The sequence below is a fragment of the Calidris pugnax genome, unplaced genomic scaffold, assembly GCF_001431845.1.
Source record: "Calidris pugnax isolate Ruff unplaced genomic scaffold, ASM143184v1 scaffold103, whole genome shotgun sequence".
NCBI classification, from domain to species: Eukaryota; Metazoa; Chordata; class Aves; order Charadriiformes; family Scolopacidae; genus Calidris; species Calidris pugnax.
Genome location: NW_015090990.1, coordinates 21,407,216 through 21,429,132, shown reverse-complemented (window position 1 = coordinate 21,429,132; position 21,917 = coordinate 21,407,216). Strand labels below are relative to the sequence as shown.

The 21,917-nt window shown below is 37.5% G+C and overlaps 1 protein-coding gene across 1 annotated transcript in view; it reads left to right on the top strand.

Moving 5' to 3' along the window:
- FAM171B (family with sequence similarity 171 member B) overlaps window positions 1–21,917 on the top strand; it is a 48,245-nt gene that overhangs the window by 10,624 nt on the left and 15,704 nt on the right. The window contains exons 2-4 of the mRNA XM_014954583.1: window positions 18,326–18,559; window positions 19,278–19,370; window positions 20,260–20,418. Of these exons, the coding sequence (XP_014810069.1) occupies window positions 18,326–18,559; window positions 19,278–19,370; window positions 20,260–20,418 (486 nt within the window). The remainder of the gene's footprint in view (window positions 1–18,325; window positions 18,560–19,277; window positions 19,371–20,259; window positions 20,419–21,917) is intronic.

The following is a 21,917-nucleotide window of genomic DNA, read 5'->3' as shown; positions in this document are numbered from 1 at the left end:
GCCTTCGGATCAGCACTGAGGTTAATTGTTTTATACAAGCAGCAACACAGCCTTCTTATCCAGTAGGTCTTGGAATATAATCGGTCTCAGGGAAAAGGTTTATTTTTAAGTTGTCAAAGCTTATGGGTTAAATTGTAGTAATTGGTTTTTATTTGGACATGGAGGAGATTTGCAGCCTTTAAAATTAGATTTTTTGATTTGTTTTAGATATATCAGATGTGAACATCTATTTGGAATCTACGTGTTTTTTATAGAAAGAACCTTAATGAAACTTTGGAAAGTTGACTTCTGATACAGTGAAAGATAATTCTTTCATTATGAAATAGAACTTCCAAAGTATTACACACGTGCTACCTCCACCTATGGAAATAAGCTCAGAAAACATCCTTTCATTTGCTGTTCGGTATTCTCAGCATTCTCAGCCTCTGGGATTTGCAATGATGGTTTCTTAGCTAGGTGAGAAAGTAGAGAAAGAACGTAAGATTTAGACTTGTCCTGATTTATTGAAGCTGATGTTCTTAAGTGACTTAGCTTTCTGTGCTGATCTGAGGCTTAGTAGTGCAACAAAATATCAGGAAGGGCATTAGGACACTGAGAGGTGATAAAGCATCAGCAGTTTGAGACAGAAATGAATAATGGAAAAAATTAAATTATTTTGGAATATTTCTATGTGTCCCTGTGTTCAATTATTTAGATTACTCAGTTTCTTTTACAAGAAAAAGAGAAGTTTGGGGTTTTCTGTGGTAGAGCACAAATATAAAGATAGGTACCTTTTTATTTTTGAGGAAGAGAATAAATATAAACCAAAAGGTACTGAGCAGTTCTGAAGACAGAGGCAGCCTTCCTGAGCTGAAAGCTTGCTTTCTTGAAGCTTGTAATATATTATACAGTGTCATGCTCTCAGAAAACTTGATTTTAAGAAACTTGTGTTGGTAGTAGCTTTCAAAGAACTGAGAGAGACAAGGGCAGAAATGTGCTTTAGCATTCACAGAAACGAGCCCCATAGTCACTCGGTGAGAAGTGGCAACAAGCAGCAGTAACCCAGGGTGGCAGGAAACTACCTACTGCAAGGTGGTAGTTTTTGCAGGTTTTTTTTGGTTAAAGTTTCACTACTACATCTCGATCTGTTGGCAGATGATAAATCATCAAAGGCCAATTGATATGTAAAAACATTCACAGGATTGCTGTCAGGCTCAGAAAAAGGCAGTTTCAGGATTTGGAATGCAACTGCTATCTGGGTCACTGGGGATCTATAGCATGGTTTCTCTGTGAACTCACTTAGAAGATGAAGCCTTTGAAGACAGAGGCAAAGATCTGAGAGGAAAGCTTATTCAAAATAAACTTAATTTTTGGCTTGTCAAATTTAGAGAGGTAGCGCAGGTTACTTTGTTGTCTTGAAAGTTGTATATTTTTGTGTTTGTTATATCCTTCTGTAACGAATGGAGATTTGAGGCACAATGCGACGGAGCAGATGAGTCCTCTGTGTTGCGCCAGGGGAGGTTCAGGCTGGATATTAGGAAAAATTTTTTCACTGAAAGGGTTATCAGCCATTGGAATGGGCTGCCCAGGGAGGTGGTTGAGGCACCATCCCTGGAGGTGTTCAAAAGACGGGTTGATGTAGTGCTGGGAGGTATGGTTTAGTGATGATGCTCCTTGTTTGTTGTGTGGGTGTCTATTTTTGTCAGTTAGGTTGACAGTTGGACAAGATGATCTTTAAGGTCCCTTCCAACCTAGAAGATTCTGTGATTCTGTGTTACTCCTGACACTGGGTATTCATAGATGTATGCAATCTGGGGTGCTGCAGGAGCTCCCCAGTCCCATCACCAAGCATTTCCATTGCACTCCAGCGGTTAGTGTACTCTCGAATAACGCTTCTGTGTTCAGTAGGATGAAACGACCAGATCTAGCTCCTCCTACCTGATCACAGCCTGCCAGAGGTGTTTCAGCACATCTCAGGTGTGCTCCTAAACTGTCATCTTCCATAAAATGCCTACAGGAAGCTGTGTTCAGCAGACCGCAAAGCGGCTATTGCATTTCTTGCTTTGCTTTTCTGGCACTAGTAGAGAAAACATGAGGTTTGAAGGCAATTGTCATGGTAGAACATGCTTGAGGGGAGGATGTGAGTGTGCACAGCTTAACAATCAGCAATATGGAAGTGTATATGCTGAAACAACTTGTGCTAGGGAATTTAAGATTACAAAGCTCAAGGGAGTGAATTAATCTTTAGGAGTGCCCTCTGTCCCTAAGGCAGGTGTTCAGTAGGGGAGATTTCACTCAAGCTGTAACTCATCTTTTCAGTTGGAATAGTGACTCCAGATCCATCCAGCAGAAGAGCTGGGTCCCTGGGAAAGGGCAGTCCTTCCAAACCATGTCTCAGGCTGCAGCACAGATAGAGCATATGTTTGTACAGCCCCACCACATCTGCCTTTCACATCTACAAAAGAGACAGTCTGTACAGAGGAGTCACATTTGGTGAATACACTGCTCTATCATTTTGGGAGGAACACAGATCAGGAAGGGATGATGCTTAGACCTTCCATATGAGAGAGCACACAGGTGCTGTAGTGTGAGCAGGCTTCTGTGACTAGGAGATAAACAACAGGCATAGTCCTGTGTGTGTGTAGGACACTCTGAAAGCATCAGTTACCTTAAACGTGGTTTCTCAGGCAGAACACAGGACTAACGTGTGGCACCAGAAGTTCTGTCAAGTAAAAAAATGTATCGTATGCTATGAATTTCATGAGCAGTTCTCAGCTGTCTGTAGATCATATGAAAAAAATCTCCTTTTCCTGTCTCAATTGGACCAGCTGCCATAACTTTCCAAATGATTCTGCTTGCCCCCTGACTGTAAGCATATTATGCATTCCTGTAAACAAAGTACTGGGGGGGTTGGACTAGATGACCTTTAAAGGTCCCTTCCAACCCAACACATTCTATGATTCTGGGTCTGCAGTTTATGGTACATGTGTGGCACAACCCTGGTAATGTGTGTTCTGCTCTGATGTAGCTCCTGGGATCTATCCTGTGTGACCTGCTGGGATTGACACGGAGTGACGTTCTTTCTGGTCTGGGTACGCATAAGCCCCCCGAGGCTCACCAAGTGCAGGCATGTATCCTCTCAGGTTTTCACAATATCCTTATTTTTTTCCCCCACAATTTCTTTCTCTTCCCTGAGATTGTGGTTTTGCTTCATCATGTGGACTCAAAGAGAGTCTACACTGATTGAAAGAGCTAAGTCAGACTTTAGGGCACAATTATTACCCTTTACAATGTGCAAATGAGACAGTTGAAGGAGATGTGTTATGGTGTCAGATCCTCCTGTTGAACTTTCCATGTGACACTTCTCGCTTCTGCATTGATAGCTCCAGGTACCTACGACAGTGCAGTCCTACCAGTGGAACAGGGAAGAGGTCACCTCTCACTGAGATTACATGGAAATAAATTGTCTCTTGGTGGGTTAGAGAGCAAAAAAAATCTTGACCCTCTACCTTTTGATTTTCCTGGTCCCATTTTGAAAAACTCGATTGTTTTGGTGTGGTCTTATATGAGCAACTGGCAGCTGTGGCAGGTTAACCCACAAATTGTGGCTGAATAGCCATGTGGCCAGGAGGATTTTTGTGTTGAATATGATGCAGTGGTTACAGATGTGAGGCACATATCGAGCCATGTGCATTAGGAGGTCACAAATCGGCAAAATACAGAGAATCTCAAAAACCCTTCAGCATGTCCCCAGCTTACTGTCATTGAAATGCATTATTGATGTGACCGCTGCACCCCAAAAGCACTCTAAGGTCTATGGAGTGTCGCTCAATTAATGAGTGCTTTAGCATGTACAACTGAGAGTTTGTTTGACCGCTTTTACTAAACACAGTGTAGTTATAGCCAGATATATTGCAGCACTGACCCACTTTCATGCAGTTTCTTTTGGAGGAAAGAATTGTAGATTACTAAACACAGTGTAGTTATAGCCAGATAAATTGCAGCACTGACCCATTTTCATGCAGTTTGTTTTGGAGGAAAGAATTGAAGTTAGAGGTGGTTTTCTTTTTTTTTTGTTTAGTTTCTAGATGGTCATTAATAGTCTCTCTGCTTCTTCTGAAATGTTTGCTTCTCATCAGTCTTTTAGCTCCGTTCAACAATTGAGCTTTCCCACTGGACTGTGCACACAGCTTGCAGGTTTTGTGTTGTAGGTTATTTTAGTTGCAGGTCCCAGCAACTTTTTCACTAATCAAACTGATTCTACTTTCAGAGTCATCAGTGTTTCTGTTTTCATTGACTGCAAGTATTATCAAGTAAGTCCATACAAGATGAAATCTATCTTTTTGTCCCATTTTCTTAGTAAAGTGTAGAATTTGCATTGGATTGGGAGCCCCGAGTTATCAGAGAATGCTGTTCTCCTACTGATGTATCCAGCCAGATTTGCTAAGCGTGTTAAAATTAGCAGCTGAAGTAAACCACAATCAAATGAAGATTATGCTCGTTCTATGCGTAATTTCCCATTTGTCCCTGTTGAATTTCTTGTTCTTGTTGGCCCGTATCTCTTTCTAGGTCCCTTGGAGCATATTGACAGCATCTTCAGCTCATTACCATCTACAGACTTCAAGGGTGGATTTTGTCCCCTCCTCAAATCACTGACTTGGACTTGTACATGACTATGGAGTGTATCAGCTGCTAATGTTTCTATTGAAACTTCTGCATTTCATTTTGGGTAGACTGTTTTCCTCTAATGCACATAAATTAGAGGAAAGTGGAATCATATCCTCTGCTGCTGATTTGGGGCTTTTTTTTGAATATGATGTATACAGTTGGCTCAGTCTGTTGAAATAGGCACTAGTGCATACTTCTGCTTATGAAACTTGGCAAGACACCAAATTTATTTATTATTAATGACTATATGGGCAAGGCTCCCAAATGAAACTGATCAGAAAATTCTCATATAACTCATTTTCTATGAGGTAGCAAATCTGGCTGATAATTTTTCTGTGCTAATGTGAGCTAAACTAGAAAAAAGGTCATTGATGTCAAGATACTGAAAACAGAGGCTGTTTTGCTGGAATGAATAAGGAGGTCCCTGCCGCCTCTAATTATTGTAGACACTAATGGTATTATAAAAAATTTTTTCAAGTTGTTGTGGAAAATGTTTTTCCTCTGTTTTGAAGCATTTCCTTAAGTGACTGAAGAGGGGAAATGAGTGGTTTTATGTTGGGTAAATGCAGGACATCAGTAGACCATGTGTTAGGAACAATAAAAGCTGTTAATAATGTGAATTATGCTTTGTGATAAATATCACAGTAGCATATTTCATTGCTTGTGAGAGCAAGGGAGAGAATTTACTCTCACCGGGCTGAAGGATAGATTTTCTTCGGATTATGGGCCATTGATATTGAGCAAATCCTCCAATTAAGTTGACTGGAATAGAGACCCAGCAAAACATTTGTGAGTTACTGCATAGCTTTGGTGCAGTGTTGGGCAAAAGAATCTGTCATGGCTGTTTGCCTTTTAATTAATTTTCAGGTTCTTTTTCCTTTTTCCTCTTCTGTAGTGTTGGTTTTGGGTTTTTTTCTCCTAAGCACAATATAGGAAACATGTCCCTCTATAATTCTGTATTCTTCAGTGTTTCATGGAACAGATTTTCTCAGAAATACTGATGTGGATTTGTTTGCCCCCAGTCCAGTTGGCTCAATATCAGAGGTGCTGAGTGAATCCGAGTATTTTTTGGGGAAAAAAAACAACCAGTGTTAACTGCCCCATTTTTAGTTTTCTGTCAATAAAAATACTTCCATTATCTTAGAAAGGTTTCCATGGTGCTAAGTTGTTTTCCAATTATTCCTTACAGGTATTTGGCCACTTGCTGCGAAGGGAGAACTTGTGTGTCTGTGTTGGTGGTGTTTGTGTTGGAGACACAGTTGGTGGGCAGCATGTTCATCTCTAACAACTGTCCTTTAGCTGGATCCTGGAGCACTTCATCCTGTGCTGAGCTGTAGAGGAACAATAATGATTCCAAGTGGCAATGGCTGAATTATTAATGTGTTCAGTATTGCTACTGACCTCAGTGGCATCTGTGTATGCAGAGGGGTTATGTTATTATGGGGGCAGTCTTGATTCAATTGTTTTGCTTTATCCTGTGATCTGATTTCACAGCTCCTTCTCTTTTTTAAGCTCTTTTTATCTGTAGAATTTTACTTAATTAAAATCAGTAGGAATCCGCATTCATTTTAATCTGCAATAATTTTTCTAAAAGCTAATGTAGTCTTTATTATTGTTTTGTGATTTTTGATCATTCACTTTAGGAAACTCAACTTCAATAAAGATTTATATATGAAAGACACAGTAGCTGGTTGGGTACTCCTGTTCTGTTGCTGCAAGATGGATTTCCTAACTAGTGCATTTAAAAACAAATGCCCATCCTGTATGTTTAGGAATACAGTTAGGATAGATGGATTTCCTAACTAGTGCATTTAAAAACTATTGCCCATCCTGTATGTTTAGGGATACAGTTAGGATATGTTGGTCTGCAAACTTCCAATGGGATTTTCTCTATATATGTCTTGACACACAGGCCTTCTTCCAAGGGGTTAGAGGATCTTTTCCTATTAGTGGAAGACAAACATTGCTGGAACATTGCAAATATGTTCTTGAAGCAGTAGCATGGGATTTTGCAGTTTTTGAGTGAAGAAAAGTATTTTCAGTAAAAAATAGTGACCAGGATGTTATTGAATGATGTCACTGAATGCATCAGTAGTTTTCCTTTGTGATTAGTGAGTAACATGCACTGACGTTTGAATTACTAGGTTGTAGGTTACATTATGCCACTGTGAGTTTATACAGGCATATCTGTCTTAAGGTTAAAACCTTCAGGGCATTAAATGTCTTGTTTGAAGAGGGTACTGCTTCATTTTCCTGGGATTTTTTTTTTTCTCTCACTTGGCCAAATTAAGGTGGTGTTTGAACCTGCACAGATTTTTTTTTTTTTTCCAGCTAATTCCACTCACTACCCACCACTAAGAATTACATGACAGCAATTCTGTACCTAATCCATTAGGCTAAAAAAAGATGATTCATGTTAGAGGGTTACTGGAATATTTTTCCTCTGTCCAGGTGTATTGACCTTTAAAGGGTAGGATTCCTTATTTTGTCAAGGAGATGATGCTGAATTATTTGGGTTTTTTTCTGCTTACGTAATGAAGCTTTGATTGTAAAGTTCATGAGTGGGAAATGCATGTTGTGTACTTGTCACCTAATAGGTATTTGCCCGTTTTTCTTGAGGGTATATAGTATAATGTGGGTATTTAAGATAGCATATTTAAGATAGAGTATTATGCAGATTTTGATGTTTCCCTTCTGTACTTTTTCCCCAGTGTTCTATAACAAAGTGTGAATTTTTAACATTAATTTTTTTCATTTCCTTCAACTGTGATGCAAGGTAGAATGACACAGGCAATAATTTAAAAAAAAAAAAGTGCAGCATTACAGGTTTGGTATTAGGCAGTGAGTAATCTAGATGAAAAAACTGATCTTATAATGGCCTCTGAAATGCCTGGGCAAGGGTCTTCTATTTTGTAGGCTTCAGGAGCTCTATTACTAGTATTTACTTGTTCATTTAAATCTTTTTTGCTTGCACGTTTGTCTTTTTATTTGATGTATAAGTTGTATTTAAGCTTTTTGGTCTTGTAATATTAATCATTTATCTCACTTATCTGAGATTACAGAAGAAGATATTAAAATAAATGAATCCTAAATAAGTGAAGCTCTGCAGACTGCAGCATTTCATCTTGTCTGCTGCGTATCTATCTCCCTTGCTCCAGGAAGGTGAGTTTCTCAGCTTCCATCTACCATAGCAACCAGAGTTCTGAGAACCAGACTGGCTGATGCAACAAAATAGCAGCAAATAAAAATGCAGAGTTGCTATGGTAATTGTAATTGTCCTAGCTTCATTAGCAGCTGTCAATTTTGAATTTTATTGAAACTGTTATTATTGATGCCAGTATACCAGTGCAGAAAGGTATGTGAAATCCAGTTCTGTAATGGAAATTCTGGTTTATTGTATCCTGTTCTGTCTTGGGTGGTAAAACATTCTGATTTTAATATGTAAGTTGAATTAAGAAGGCATCTAATGGTGGAAAAGCATCACTCAGTTCCTTACCAAATAAGTACCTTACAGCAGTACCTAATATGCACTTAAAAATAAATATTCCAGTGATTTTTTATTTATGACATAAGTATACCACGCAGTGTTTAAGGAATACAAGGGAAAAAATCCCATGTAAATTTCATGTCTAGGTTTTGTAGCTCTTGCTTAGGTAGCCCACACAAATATTTAAGGAGGAATGCTTGTTTTCTTTCTATTGGATACATCTTACTAGGCACACTTGAAAGTGTTTGGAGGTATGTTCCCACCGGGTAGGAGAGTGAGTTGTTAGCAGCTTTATGGATTAGCCTGATGGCTTTCTTGCATGGTTCTTACAAGCATGATCATTCCAGGAAGGTGTTTATTGATTATGCAGTAGTAATCATGAAGCATACAGCCTGTAATGATCTGGTTTATTCTATTGATTTTGCAGGACCTTAATTTCATCAATATTTGGTTTGTGTCAACATTTGTGGAATGAATATCATGCTTACTCAGTTTCTTTATGCACCTGGTGTGACATTTTGGTTGGAAGTGTAGCTACTTAGATATGACTCAACTGTTGATTCTAGAGAGGATTGTTTTGCTTGTTGCTTTTATATTTTTAAATAACTCATGAAATCAGTCCACTTTGATATACAACAGATCTTAAAATTGAAAAAGCTGAAATGTTAATTTACCTGTGCAATAGTGCAGATCATAAAATAATCCAAATCCAACAAGGTAATTACAAGTACTAAAGGTTTGCATGTTTGTGAAGCGTGGTAACTTTATTTTAATTATGAAGTCAAGGTAGTGTTGCAGTCTGTATCTGTACAAGTCTACCATGGAAGTAGAAAGCTGGAATGTTATCTGATGTCTATTTGAAAAATACTAGGAGTTTCCAAACTCTCACTTCTCTGAAGAATTGGCTCACATTAGGCAAGTACATCCTCTATCAAAATATGAGAGATAAGTTAGTCAGTGTTGAATATTGGACATATTTATACCTGATGAATTTCAGTCTTTCTTTTAAGTTGCTTCTGAATTTGGAGGAACTTACTGGATTCCAAAAGTTGTGGGGAGATCAGTTTATTGATTTACACTGACCTAAGGACTGTTCACTACTTTGGAAATTATTTCGGTGCCTAAGTACTAACGAGGCATAAATTTAAATTCATATCTGAGGACAGGATTTGTGTTAAGAATTTTTTGTAATTTTCTCTATCTCGCTCCTTAACAAAGTAACAAAACTCCTGTCCTCTTCTTGCATGCTTAAGATTTGTATTTATATATGCATGCACGTATGTACACAGTATAAACCCCCTGAAATATGTTGGTATAAAAGGATAATAGTTATTCTGTTTAAATGAAACAAAATTGTTCTAAGTAAATAAATTCAATTAACAACTTCTTTTCTGGTAACAGAATCAGTAAAAATTCAGTGTTAATTCTATGTAAAGAAATGGTGCTAAGTCTATAAATATTTTGTGCTGGGAAAATACCCTACAATGTATGACTGAGAAAAAGTCTATTTCTAAAGTAGTGTGATTTATTTTTTAAAATTTATTCATTTACTTCCCTCTGCTACTGAAATCACTTTTAGAAGGGAAAGAAGCCTTGTTCTGATCTGTGAAATACGTAATGCTTTTTCCAGTATATCAGCAGATGGTCAGTTTCTCCATATTGTCTGATGCAGTTTTATTATATCATCAAACTGGATTTTGGATATCTTTTGAACTAAATGAATAATTAGTCTCTGACCTACTAATTTACTTAGAACCTTGAAGTTTGCTATGGATCATGTGCTAATTTGCCACAGGCAATCCCCTGTAGTCTTTCAGTCACGTAATGCTTTTTCCAGTATATCAGCAGATGGTCAGTTTCTCCATATTGTCTGATGCAGTTTTATTATATCATCAAACTGGATTTTGGATATCTTTTGAACTAAATGAATAATTAGTCTCTGACCTACTAATTTACTTAGAACCTTGAAGTTTGCTATGGATCATGTTCTAATTTGCCAGATTTGCTAGATTTCAGGTCTCCTTTTAAAGGGCACATCCTGATGGGTTTGATTCAATGCATTTAATTTTATGTAATGCGTTTATCACTCTCTTCTTAGTTTATGAGGTTACAATAACTGTCATCTGTAGAAAAGTATTGATCTTTCTTCGTGATCGGCCATCTCACAAGGTAAAATATCACAGGGAGTCGTCATCACAGAGATGACTTTAGGGTTTGCTAGATTTCAGGTCTCCTTTTAAAGGGCACATCCTGATGGGTTTGATTCAATGCATTTAATTTTATGTAATGCGTTTATCACTCTCTTCTTAGTTTATGAGGTTACAATAACCGTCATCTGTAGAAAAGTATTGATCTTTCTTCATGATCAGCAATCTCACAAGGTAAAATATCACGGGGAGTCGTCATCACAGAGATGACTTCAGGATGGGATGAATACTGGGAGGAAGAAGACTGAACAGAGCTCCACCATGAAAAGAGGACACTAAGAGAGGCAGGGAGAAATAGGAGCTGGGAAAAATAGTTTTCAGAAAGCAATGGGAGCAAGGATGAGATGTTTTTATTTGAGATCACAGTAGATTGTTGGGTTTACATCTTTGCTACGTTGCTGTTTTGTTCGGCTCTTAAAAGCAAACATATCCACTTGTTTCAGGAGATGCAGCCTGGTCTTGGTTTGGAACTGAGGATTCAGGAAAGTGTGTGAAATGTTATCTGAAGTACTATTTTTTTATTATTTTTTTCCCCCAGTAAGGTGGGAAGGAAGGGCCACCTGAATACTTGTATATGCTGGAATAATCCATGTATCAATATCAATGAGCTTCTAGTAAATTAATTTCCATATGCTGTGGTCTGCATGTGTCTGTCATATGCTATGGAAGTAAGGAAGTGTTTCTCAGTATCTGAAATAATGCTTTATTTGAAGCAAATATAAAAGAAAATGTTTGAAAAGTTCTCAGAAAATAATATTTTTTTCCAGCAAAAGCTTACCAGAGTGGCCTAATGGGTGACAAATCCCCTACTTAGGTAACAGTGTCTTCATTTTTTTTCCTAATTCCTAAGGTGTTAGGGTTTCTCTTGAACATGAAGCAAGTGCTTGCTGGAGACATCCAGATGGAACTGAGGATTCAGGAAAGTGTGTGAAATGTTATCTGAAGTACTATTTTTTTATTATTTTTTTCCCCCAGTAAGGTGGGAAGGAAGGGCCACCTGAATACTTGTATATGCTGGAATAATCCATGTATCAATATCAATGAGCTTCTAGTAAATTAATTTCCATATGCTGTGGTCTGCATGTGTCTGTCATATGCTATGGTCGCTACGTTGCTGTTTTGTTCGGCTCTTAAAAGCAAACATATCCACTTGTTTCAGGAGATGCAGCCTGGTCTTGGTTTGGAACTGAGGATTCAGGAAAGTGTGTGAAATGTTTTCTGAAGTACTATTTTTTTATTATTTTTTCCTCAGTAAGGTGGGAAGGAAGGGCTACCTGAATACTTGTATGTGCTGGAATAATCCATGTATCAATATGAATGAGTTTCTAGTAAATAATTTCAATGTGCTGTGGTCTGCATGTGTCTGTCATAGGCTACCAAAGTAAGGAAGTGTTTCTCAGTATCTGAAATAATGTTTTATTTGAAGCAAATATAAAAGAAAATGTTTGAAAAGTTCTCAGAAAATAATATTTTTTTCCAGCAAAAGCTTACCAGAGTGGCCTAATGGGTGACAAATCCCCTACTTAGGTAACAGTGTCTTCATGTTTTTTTCCTAATTCCTAAGGTGTTAGAGTTTCTCTTGAATATGAAGCAAGTGCTTGCTGGAGACATCCAATTTAGACTAGATTGGGTTAAACTCTCTCCTCTAAAATTACTGTAACAGCCTTTCTCTGTGTAAAAAGCATTGCTTGTCCCCCTCAGGATCTAGCCTTTGCTCTTCCATAATTGGGATTTTGTTGATGGCTTCTGTAGAAATTGGTTGACCAGAAATAGGGCAGTGGGAATACTTTGCTGTCCTACTTTCCCAGACCCTCTTTTGCAGCTTAGTCCCTGGAAGCCGGTGATGTATTTTTGTGCCACTGCAGAACTTTTTGCCAAAGCGATTTGATTAAGTATATATCTTAATTTTCAATTTTGCATTAAAATACTTTAAGGGAATGCTAAGCTAGAGAACTGTACTGTATAGATTCCATGGTGGCGTTAACTCCACCTTCAACCCCGGGCAGTCCTTACACACCCGTGTTGGTCAGTGCTGGCTTCACGCTTACGGGGGGTTTGGTGGATCTTTGCTCACTGGATGGAAGTTTTAACTCCCAGGGTGATTCTGGAGAGGGAGTGACACAGCTTTTCACCTTCTGCTAAGTGCAAGAATGAATCCGTGTCGGCTAGTTGTCAACTTCCAAGTGTTTTCTCTTTTCAGCCAGGTGGAATCATTGTATTTGTTATCCTCTGGGTGTGTTGTTCTTATCTGAAGCTCACATTCTCCTTTCCAGAGAAATTGATTTCTACAGCTGGTCAGGTATTCATTTGGTGAATTTCCTCAGACCTTCTGTGAACTGTTCGAGGTTCTTCATTTCTCAGTTTAGTTATAATGCATTGAAAATGTAATGTGTTGATTGTACTTGTAACTAATTAATAAAGACTATGTTAAAATTGCAGAGGGCGAAACATTTGGAGTGGGTTTTTTTTTTCTGATTGCTTAGATTTTGTATTTTAGTAGTATTCCTTTGTCATTTTAGGGAGGAAAAATAATTTTCTGCACTTACTTTATGCTATTATTTGAAATCAGAGGAACAGCATATAAATATCTTTATATAGAATCACATAATCAGGCTTTAAATTATATATTCTGTTACCAATTTGGAATATACAGAATTGTATGTGTAGAGTTAGAAATGTCTTTATATACGTACATGCCCAACTGTATGTAGGGTCTATACATGATTGCGTGGGGTAAGACAACATAAAAGAATGCTGATAGCTAGAAAATGAAGACCACGCTAGGATGCAGGGGTTATTAATGAGATTTGCAGGTCATACGATAGCTACGCGAAGCATAATTGAAAACCGGTCAGAGAGCTTATCCTAGTATCTGACAATAACTGTCAGAGTATGGCCATAAAATAGTTGCTAGAGTTTAGAGGTCACCTATTATGGCATTTTAATGCACTGTGCAAGGCAGAAAAATCCGTAGTGTGTCAATGCGTTGTGCCTTAATAAAGAACAAAAGGTACCCGCAGACTGATGGTGCGCTGTGGTGAGGAGGGCTTACTTCAGCATTAAATCATTCCCGTGCCAGTTAGTTGCTGCCACAGCTCACCTTCATCTACGTGGATTTTTAATGAGCTTTAAAGGTATAATAGGCTTTTACTTTTTATAGATATGCTCTCAGAGTTCGTTACTGGCATTACTGTAATTTTAAGGAAATTTTAAGAAGCAATGATTGCTTTTTGCGGGTGGGAGGATTGCTTTTATATGACCTTATTTTACTACAGCCAGATGTGTGTTGACTGTGTAGGTGATGTGTTTCATTGTGGTTTTTTCTTTTTTTCCCCTCAGTGGTGATATTCATTGCAATACTGCGTATGTAGTAAAACCTGATATTCTTAGAACGTGTAATTTCTTCTTTACAGATCAGTGCACCTTTCATATCTCTAATTATATTAAGCCAAAAAATATGGTGTTCTGTGAATGTAAAAGATGGAAAAATGATTGTTCTGTCAGCTCAGACCAAGCAAATAGCACAGCGTGCATTTTATCGGTTTGGTTAGCTGGGAGGGTGGTAACACAGTGTAGGCAGTTTCTATAAAACACACGTAACATGTGCCTTTTCTGGTAGGGGTTTAAACATCTCTAGGCAAGGATGAGAAAAGTCTCCTCCTCTGAAGGAACTAATGAATATTTTAACTTAAGTTACTGTTCCCTCTGCAAGATAATTGCTTAATTGGGTAGTTGTCTGTGTGTTTGAGAACAGTAACTTCCTCCTTCAAGGTGTAGAACCTCTTCTGCTATAAGACCTTGTTGTTAAATAAGAGAAGGGACTTATGACTGGGTTGCAGAATGTGTAGGAATATTTCCTGGGCAGTGCCCTGCGTGTGTGTGTGTGTTCACTGCTGTATCTCCCCATTAATGACACGTGTAGTTTGGAATATATTGCTGCTTGTAAAGTCTCTGGCCTTGACCCTGTTAATTAAATCTCAGATAAATATGGTAACTAGATGACACATCTGCAGGTAGAGAATTAAGAAAAAATTACATAGCAGTGCAAACCATCTCTCTCTTTAATATCTCTATGTTTTGTACTCATCTTGCTATTCCAAGCCGTTCTTTGGCTTAATTCTGTGATATGATTTCTGAGTTATAGGGCAGTGATGTGAAGCCAATACCAGGCATTAAATGTTGTTGCTTGAAGAAATGAGATGTCATATTTTACTGTCTGTGACATTTCTTAAGTAGCCAAGTGTGGTAGAAGGCCTTGTTTCCCTTTGTCTAAATAACTGCTTCTTTTGAATGAACATTTATCAGCAAACGTTTAAATGTCGTAGAATCTGGCATTTCCACTGGACTTGCCAAGAGACACATCTCCCTTTCTCTGAGGCAGCACAAATCAAATTAGCCAAGACTGAGTTTGTCCTTCTAATTGTAGGATTTCTGTCAAATCTTTTTAATATTGAGATACAGTTGACCCACTTGTGTTTGACAAGTGCTAGACACCAGAAAAAAAGCACAAGTTTGATCTATTGTTTAGCTTATCAGCTTTGGTTTTGTTAAACAATTAACCGACAGTTCATTTTTGCATCTGAAATGTTTTGCAGTACACTTTATTGTGATTAAAAAATTCCTATCACAGTCTTCATCATATTTGAGACTTAGAAGTGTCCTTAAGAACTTGTGCATTAAGATCTTTAATAAAAAAAAGAACAAAAAAGCAGGGTTTTCTTTGACTATTAGGTTTAATAAGTGTTAATATGACATAGTTAATAATTCAATGCCATTAAATTCATCGGAAATTGGCACATTAAATGCATGTAAGGGAGTTGGTCAAGGGATGTGAGGTTTGGAAAGACACAGATCAGTCATACATGTTGGAGCATCACTGCACGCACAGTCTGAGCTCTTAGGACCTCAGGATTGTTTTGCTTTTAGCTGAGCTGCTACAGCTGTAGGATGCTCTGCTGCACTCCCTTTTATACAAAACAACAGTGAAACAAGGCTGCGGGGGAGGAAAATTGTTGTTGCTGTTGGATTCTGGCTTTTTTAACTAGAATTTTTTGCATCTCATCATTTCAGTAGCATTTGGATTCAGAGGCGTAATGCTGTGTGCTCCTGTCTTCTGCACTGTTACTGTTGGGAAATGGAAATCTATTTTTTAAAAGAAAAGTCTTTCCAAAATCATTGCACACAAACTTCAAGTGATTTGTTGGCAGAGTGTATTCCGGTTGATATTAGAAAATATTATGATTCACTCATATATATGATTTGCAGGGAGGGAGCAATTCCCAGCCGACTGGCATCCTTTCTCTTGTCAGGAAGACTTTTGTATTAGCACAAAAGATAAGGCCAAAAGCAATGAGAACTAGGGATCGAGTCTCCTTTAATCTTTGTCTTAATATTAATGGGTGTGAAGTGAGCATTTTTCACTTGAGTAACTGCTAGTTACATATGACAGTAATATGCAGGTAATTACTCTTTCAGAGCTTGCATTGTATAAGACTCTGTTTTTACATGGGAGACCCTTGTCTCAGTGATTCTCCCCAGGATTTCAGTCTGCGTTTATGAACCCAATTTTGCATCTTCTCAGCACCATTTTAGGCAGAGTATCAGTTTTTAAAAATACTCTGGCAATTTCTGAACCCGTAGGAGAAAGATATAATGAAAGTTGAGCATGGCTAAACTAGCCAATAATATTTGTCAGTTAACTGTGAGAGAGTGAAAATAGTTTTCTACATTTTTTCAGTCAATTTTTTATTCAACCAAAAGCTTTTTAAAAAGTGTGGCTCTATATGGCTGTAACTGAAGGAGATGAGAGGAAAAAATATTTTTGCACAAAAATAACCTTTGAATTTACTAACAGCTGAAGGCGGGATGTAGCATTTCCCCCACCCCTGTATTTTCATTAGAATTTTTGTTAACAGGAAATGGAAAAGTACACATTAGAAGTGCAAAATGATTGAAAGGAAGTGTCCTTCTGAGTACATTCTAGGTTTTTTATGACTTATTTCAGCTGTTTTCCTGCTCTTTTCCTGCTGGCTTGATTCTAGCTGTTCAAATACTGGTTTATACCAGACATTTCTGGTATTGGTTCCTACTGGCACGAGCTTGAATTTTGTGCTACTGAATTTCTTATTTTTTTAAATGCCATTTCACAAGATACTTCTGGCTTCCAAGAAATTACAGGATCCGAATATTGTACACAGTCTGTTTTCCTGGTTTACTAGCCTTTTAAATAGTCATTGGCTGAGGGCAAATGATCCGTCCTCCAAGTTTTGGAAACCACTGGATTCATGCTAGTTTTTGTGTAAGTGGATCAATGCCTGGATATCTATTTAGTAGCCATAATTTGCTTACATGACATAATTATTTTTTTAATCATTACGTGATTTTAAAGCTCTCCAGCAACAGCAATGTAAAAGCTATTTTATTCTCGAAATATCATGCATAAGAAAAAAAAGATGACATAGTTTTAAGAGTATTGTTCATTTTCTGCTTAATTCAGTCAAATATGTTCAAGTACCACTGGCGTTTTTTTCTTTTTTTGAAAGTGTACATTAATTTGCACAAGGAGATGTAGATTTTTCTATAACACTGTAGAGAATCAAACTGGCAGGGCTGTTAAGTTTTTGCTGAGTATGCCATAAATAGTAATAAAATGAGGCCAATGTAGCTTTTGTTGTATGCAGGTCATTTTTTGCTGGAATATATGGTATGCTTCATGCATACAATACATCTAAATAAACAGTTATTTCAGAGAGGCCTAACTTGGGTGTCTTTACTATGTAGTGGGTTTCTTTTGATGGATTGGACTCGGCTTCTCAAGGCACGTTCATTTAAATCAAGGTCAATGGTTGTAATCTTTTGGTGCCATGTCAGTCTCAATTATAGGGGGGAGAACATAATGATATTGAACTATGATTTCATGTAGATAAATTTCAAACAAACTTAGCCTGACAATTGACCTAAATACAAATGCATATTCATAATTAAGGTATTTGAAAATCTTTGGGTATAAAGTAGTGCGATGCTGTCAAATAATAGTATGTCTGTAACCAAAATACTGGGAAACTGGTGTTATTTGAAATATTTTTAACAATGGTCCATAGACAAATTAATTTATGACAGTAAATCAATTTCACATGAAATTAACATGGAATTCTGTCCATTTTCATGTACCTACTGTCTATGAAAAGATTCCCTAATAGTTTATTTACAATGAAGGTGGGAGAAATTGAATGTAATTCAGAGCATCTTGAGACTGTTGTCCAGGCAGGCTTCCTGTCTTTGATGTACTGCACAGTCACTCTAATTATGATCTCTGCAAGACACGAGGTATTGTAAAGGAATGTTAGATCCTCTAATTAGCAGTAGACAAATACTATTTAGAAGCTGCAATACACAAAGGTCAAAACTAGACCAGAAGTGTAAATCTGGTGGGAGATGATAGATTAAAACAAATTGTCAGGATGCATTTGGTTACTTTATAATAATTTTACACATGTAAAAATAAATATGTTGCCCCATGGTCTGTAGACACGAGGTTCTCTGTTTTTAGAAACCTGAAGTGCATCTTTAAATGTGTGACCCAAGCCAGAGGTTAGAGTTGGATAAAAAGACTGTATTATCAGTGTGGTATTGCACAGCACACTGAATCTCATGTTGCCACAGATGCATTGTTCATGAAAAGGGGAAAATTGCTTTTTAATTTTAGTTTTGGTTGTTTGGGCTGTTTTAACCACTTGGGTATTTTATTTGCTGAGTTTGGTAAACATCTTTTGGTGTGTTTGTGCCCCATCTCAAGGAGTTTTTTGCTTCCTCCTTCTCTGTGGTATATAAATATATGATTACCCCTCCCTTTAGTCAGAGATAGAGACCCACCATACTGTGGCTGAATAGCTAAGTTATAAACTCTATGACTTATTTACAAATTTAAGTTATGGTCTTTAATTAAAATGTATTATGACCTCCTGTTTTCCCGTTCTGTTAATAGGATCTGTTTTTACGCTAAAAGTTCAAGTAAATGACATCATCAGTCACCAGTACCTGCGACAAGCGGTTGTAGAAGTGTTTGTTAACTACACGAAGACAAATTCTACTCTTACCGGAAACAATGGAGCAGTGTTAATAAAAGTTCCCTACAAATTAGGATTAAGCTTAACCATCGTATCGTACAAGGATGGCTACATCTTAACACCTTTGCCTTGGAAGACTGGGAGAATGCCAAGTACGTAAGCATCTTACAGTCCTATTATTAAACTGTATCTGGCGGTAATTAAATTTCTCTCTTCCTCAGCAGTCTGGGTAGTTACTGTCAACTGAAAATGACTGAATCAAGTCAGTCCAGGGAGGTAGTGCCTGTCAATGCAGATGTAAGGGTGAATGATGTGTCAGACTTTTCAAAATTCTTATTATTGTGAAATAGGGAATAGCCCTTTATAACTAACCTTATATTGCGATACCATGAGTGTATTCTAAGAAATTGTTTACCTAGATTTAGCAAAGGGCTGGTAATGTGTTTTGACAAAAATTATGTTGCTTTCAGTGATTCCTGGAGTGCCAGTGCTTTAAGTCCTGTATAACAGGTATAACCTGTTGTTGCAGCTTCCTTTCGGCAGTTTTTCCTCACAAGTTTTCCTATTTAACTATTGCATGGTCTTAAAAAAGCTAAATGGTTGGGGTTTTTTTAATAAAAAGGTAGGGACTCTTAAGAATTCTAGCCACTTGTTTATTGTTATAGAAGTCATAAGACAGTAGCAAACGTACTACAGAGGTTTTCCTACCTAACCACTAAAATTCCTGCTCCTCAAATTATGGGAGAAATTTGTTTATCCAGTCTTCATATACTCTATTTTTTAACTGCACTCTTCGCTATTCCTTCAGAATTGGAGATCTTAGAGGATTCTTTTTGGTTGCATAATGTAACATATTATCGCTTTCCACAGTATACTCCTCTGTGACGCTTTCGTTATTCCCACAAAGTCAAGCTAATATATGGCTGTTTGAAGATACTGTCTTAATTACTGGAAAACTCTCTGGTAAGTTCAGTGGATGCAGACCATAATCTAAACACTTGGTGATAACCATCTGTACACATACAAAAAAAAAGTCATGTTCATATTCTTGTATAATACCTATCTACTTTAAACCAGATTATTAAGTTCATTGTGTAGGTGTATGTGTGGCTGTGTGTGGTGAGCTGACCCGTGCTGGACACCAGGCATCCACCAAAGCCACTTGGTCACTCCCCATCCTGACCTGGACAGGGGAGAGAAAATACAACAAATGGCTTGTGGCTCAAGATAAGGATGGGGGAGGTATCATTCAACTGTCATGGGCAAAACAGACTCAAAGACTCAACTTGGGGAAATTAGTTCAATTAATTGGCAGACAAATCAGAGTAGGGTAATAAGAAATAAAACCAAATCTTAAAACACCTTTCCCCTACCCGTCCCTTCTTCCTGGGTTTAACTTTACTCCTAATTTCTCTACCTCTTCCCTCCAGCAGTGCAGGGGAATGGGCTTGCAGTCCCCCTCCTTCTTGGTGTCTGCAGAGTTGTTTCTCTCACATATTCTGAGTCCTCCCTCTGTCTGCAATTGTGCATTTCCCCTCCCACTCCCTTAAGTATGTTATCACAGAGTCACTGCCACCATGGCTGATGGGCTCAGCCTTGGCCCGTGACAGGTCTGTCTTGGAGCTGGCTGGCTTTGGCTCTATTGGATGTAGGGGAAGCTTCTAGCAGCTTCTCACAGAAGCAACTCCTGTAGCTCCTCTGCTACCAAAATCTTGCCATGCAGTCCCAATGCCCTGTGACAAGTGCTAAACTAGAAATACACAAACCGTGGAGAAAATAGGTGAAAACAGGTTGTTCCGCTAAATGGATTTCTGTTTTACCACTGCTAAGACAAAATATTACTCTTTTACAGATGCCAAATCTCAACCAAGTGTTCAGTTTCCAAAATATTTAATAAAGCTTCCAACAAATCACCATATTACAAATGTTACAGCCTATCTGACAGTGCCAGAGCAATTTTTGAAAGTGGACAGCTTTCTCTATACAACAGGAATTCTTCTGAATAAATCAGGTAAGTAAATATGTTGTTAAAGGATTTTTTTAAAAGAAGAAATCTTCAAATTATAATGCATGTGAGTGCACACTGTTTCAGAAAAACATGTACTTAGATTAAAAGTGCCTGAACCTGCTTCCATTGCACTAAATCACAAAGCTTTGTTCTACAGGAGTGAGCATCAGGTAATTGATGTTGCTCTTTATCTTGTTCCATGTGGTAAGAGAACTTAACCTATCTTACTACACTGAAATACTCCTTTAGAGTATGCTTCATATATACATACGTGTGTGTGTGTATATATATATGTTCAGGATTTCATGAGATTGTGGAACTGTTTTAGTAAACATTTTAAAAATATGGTTATGGCCAGAGTGTAAACTAGGTGAACCTAAAGAAATCAGTGAAACTACAGCAGTTGATTTCAGCTGTGGGGTTTTCTGCATTTTCAGTAAAATGCTTGGCTGTAGAAACTTAACACCTAGCATAGAAATTGTGTGAAAGCTGTAGTTTGGCTCACAGAGAGTTAATCTGCGTAAGGCTGTTTAAAACCAAGTAGTCACTATGCATACAGAGCACAATTGCAATAATGTTTTCTGTGCATCTATTCCACTGGAGAAGCAGAAAGTGGTTTCATGAGTCATTGTAACTGTGCTCATATGCAGTTGGATTTTTTAGTATTTGTCATTCTATCGGATATTTTTACTTGCATAAGCACAATAATCTCTTTTTAGATTGTACTGTGTGCAGTTGCATCTTTCTTTTGTTCTTCTCTTTTCTTTTTATTCCCAGTGGACCTGAAGCCATGAGGCTCTTAAATCCATTGCAGTGCATGAAGAGGCCACTACTTGGCTTATTTGAAACTTGTCATGCTCGTTTCTTTAATTTTCATTGAATTAAAATCATCATATATATTGATATCTTGACTTACATATTGTAAAACTTTACTTATCTATTTTTCACCTCTTTAAACGTGAAGCATAAGAGAATAAGCAGTATTTTCCCCCCTTTGAGTTTTGCTTTCAATCAGTCTGGCATGTGTTTTAAATTATTCATATACTCCTAGAGGAATAAGCTTTCTTTTAGGGCAGGTGGAAGCTAATTGATATCCGATGCACCAGGAGTTTTCTCACAACCAACTTCTAACAGCTTGCATAGATTTAACGTTATTCTGGTACTTAGTAATTCTGTTTCAGCTTCTTTCACCATCCTGTCATGTTGTGCATTCTGAAGTATTGCAAATTAGTGTAAGGGGAAAAAAAAAGAAACAAACTTTCAGGCTGCATTGTAAAGCTTTTTATATGCAATGTTGCCTTTGAGTGCTTTGATGAACCTCATGATTAACTGCTCAGTTAATTATAACTGCCAAATTAGAAAGTTAATCCTTACAGGAAAGTTTAAGAGAACTGTTCAGCTAAGGAGAAATGCAGCAGTCATATTTGCATATCTTCAGTTTAATTCTATGTTATGTATATTGCAATTATACAAAAATTCTTATATTATTTACATTGCACATG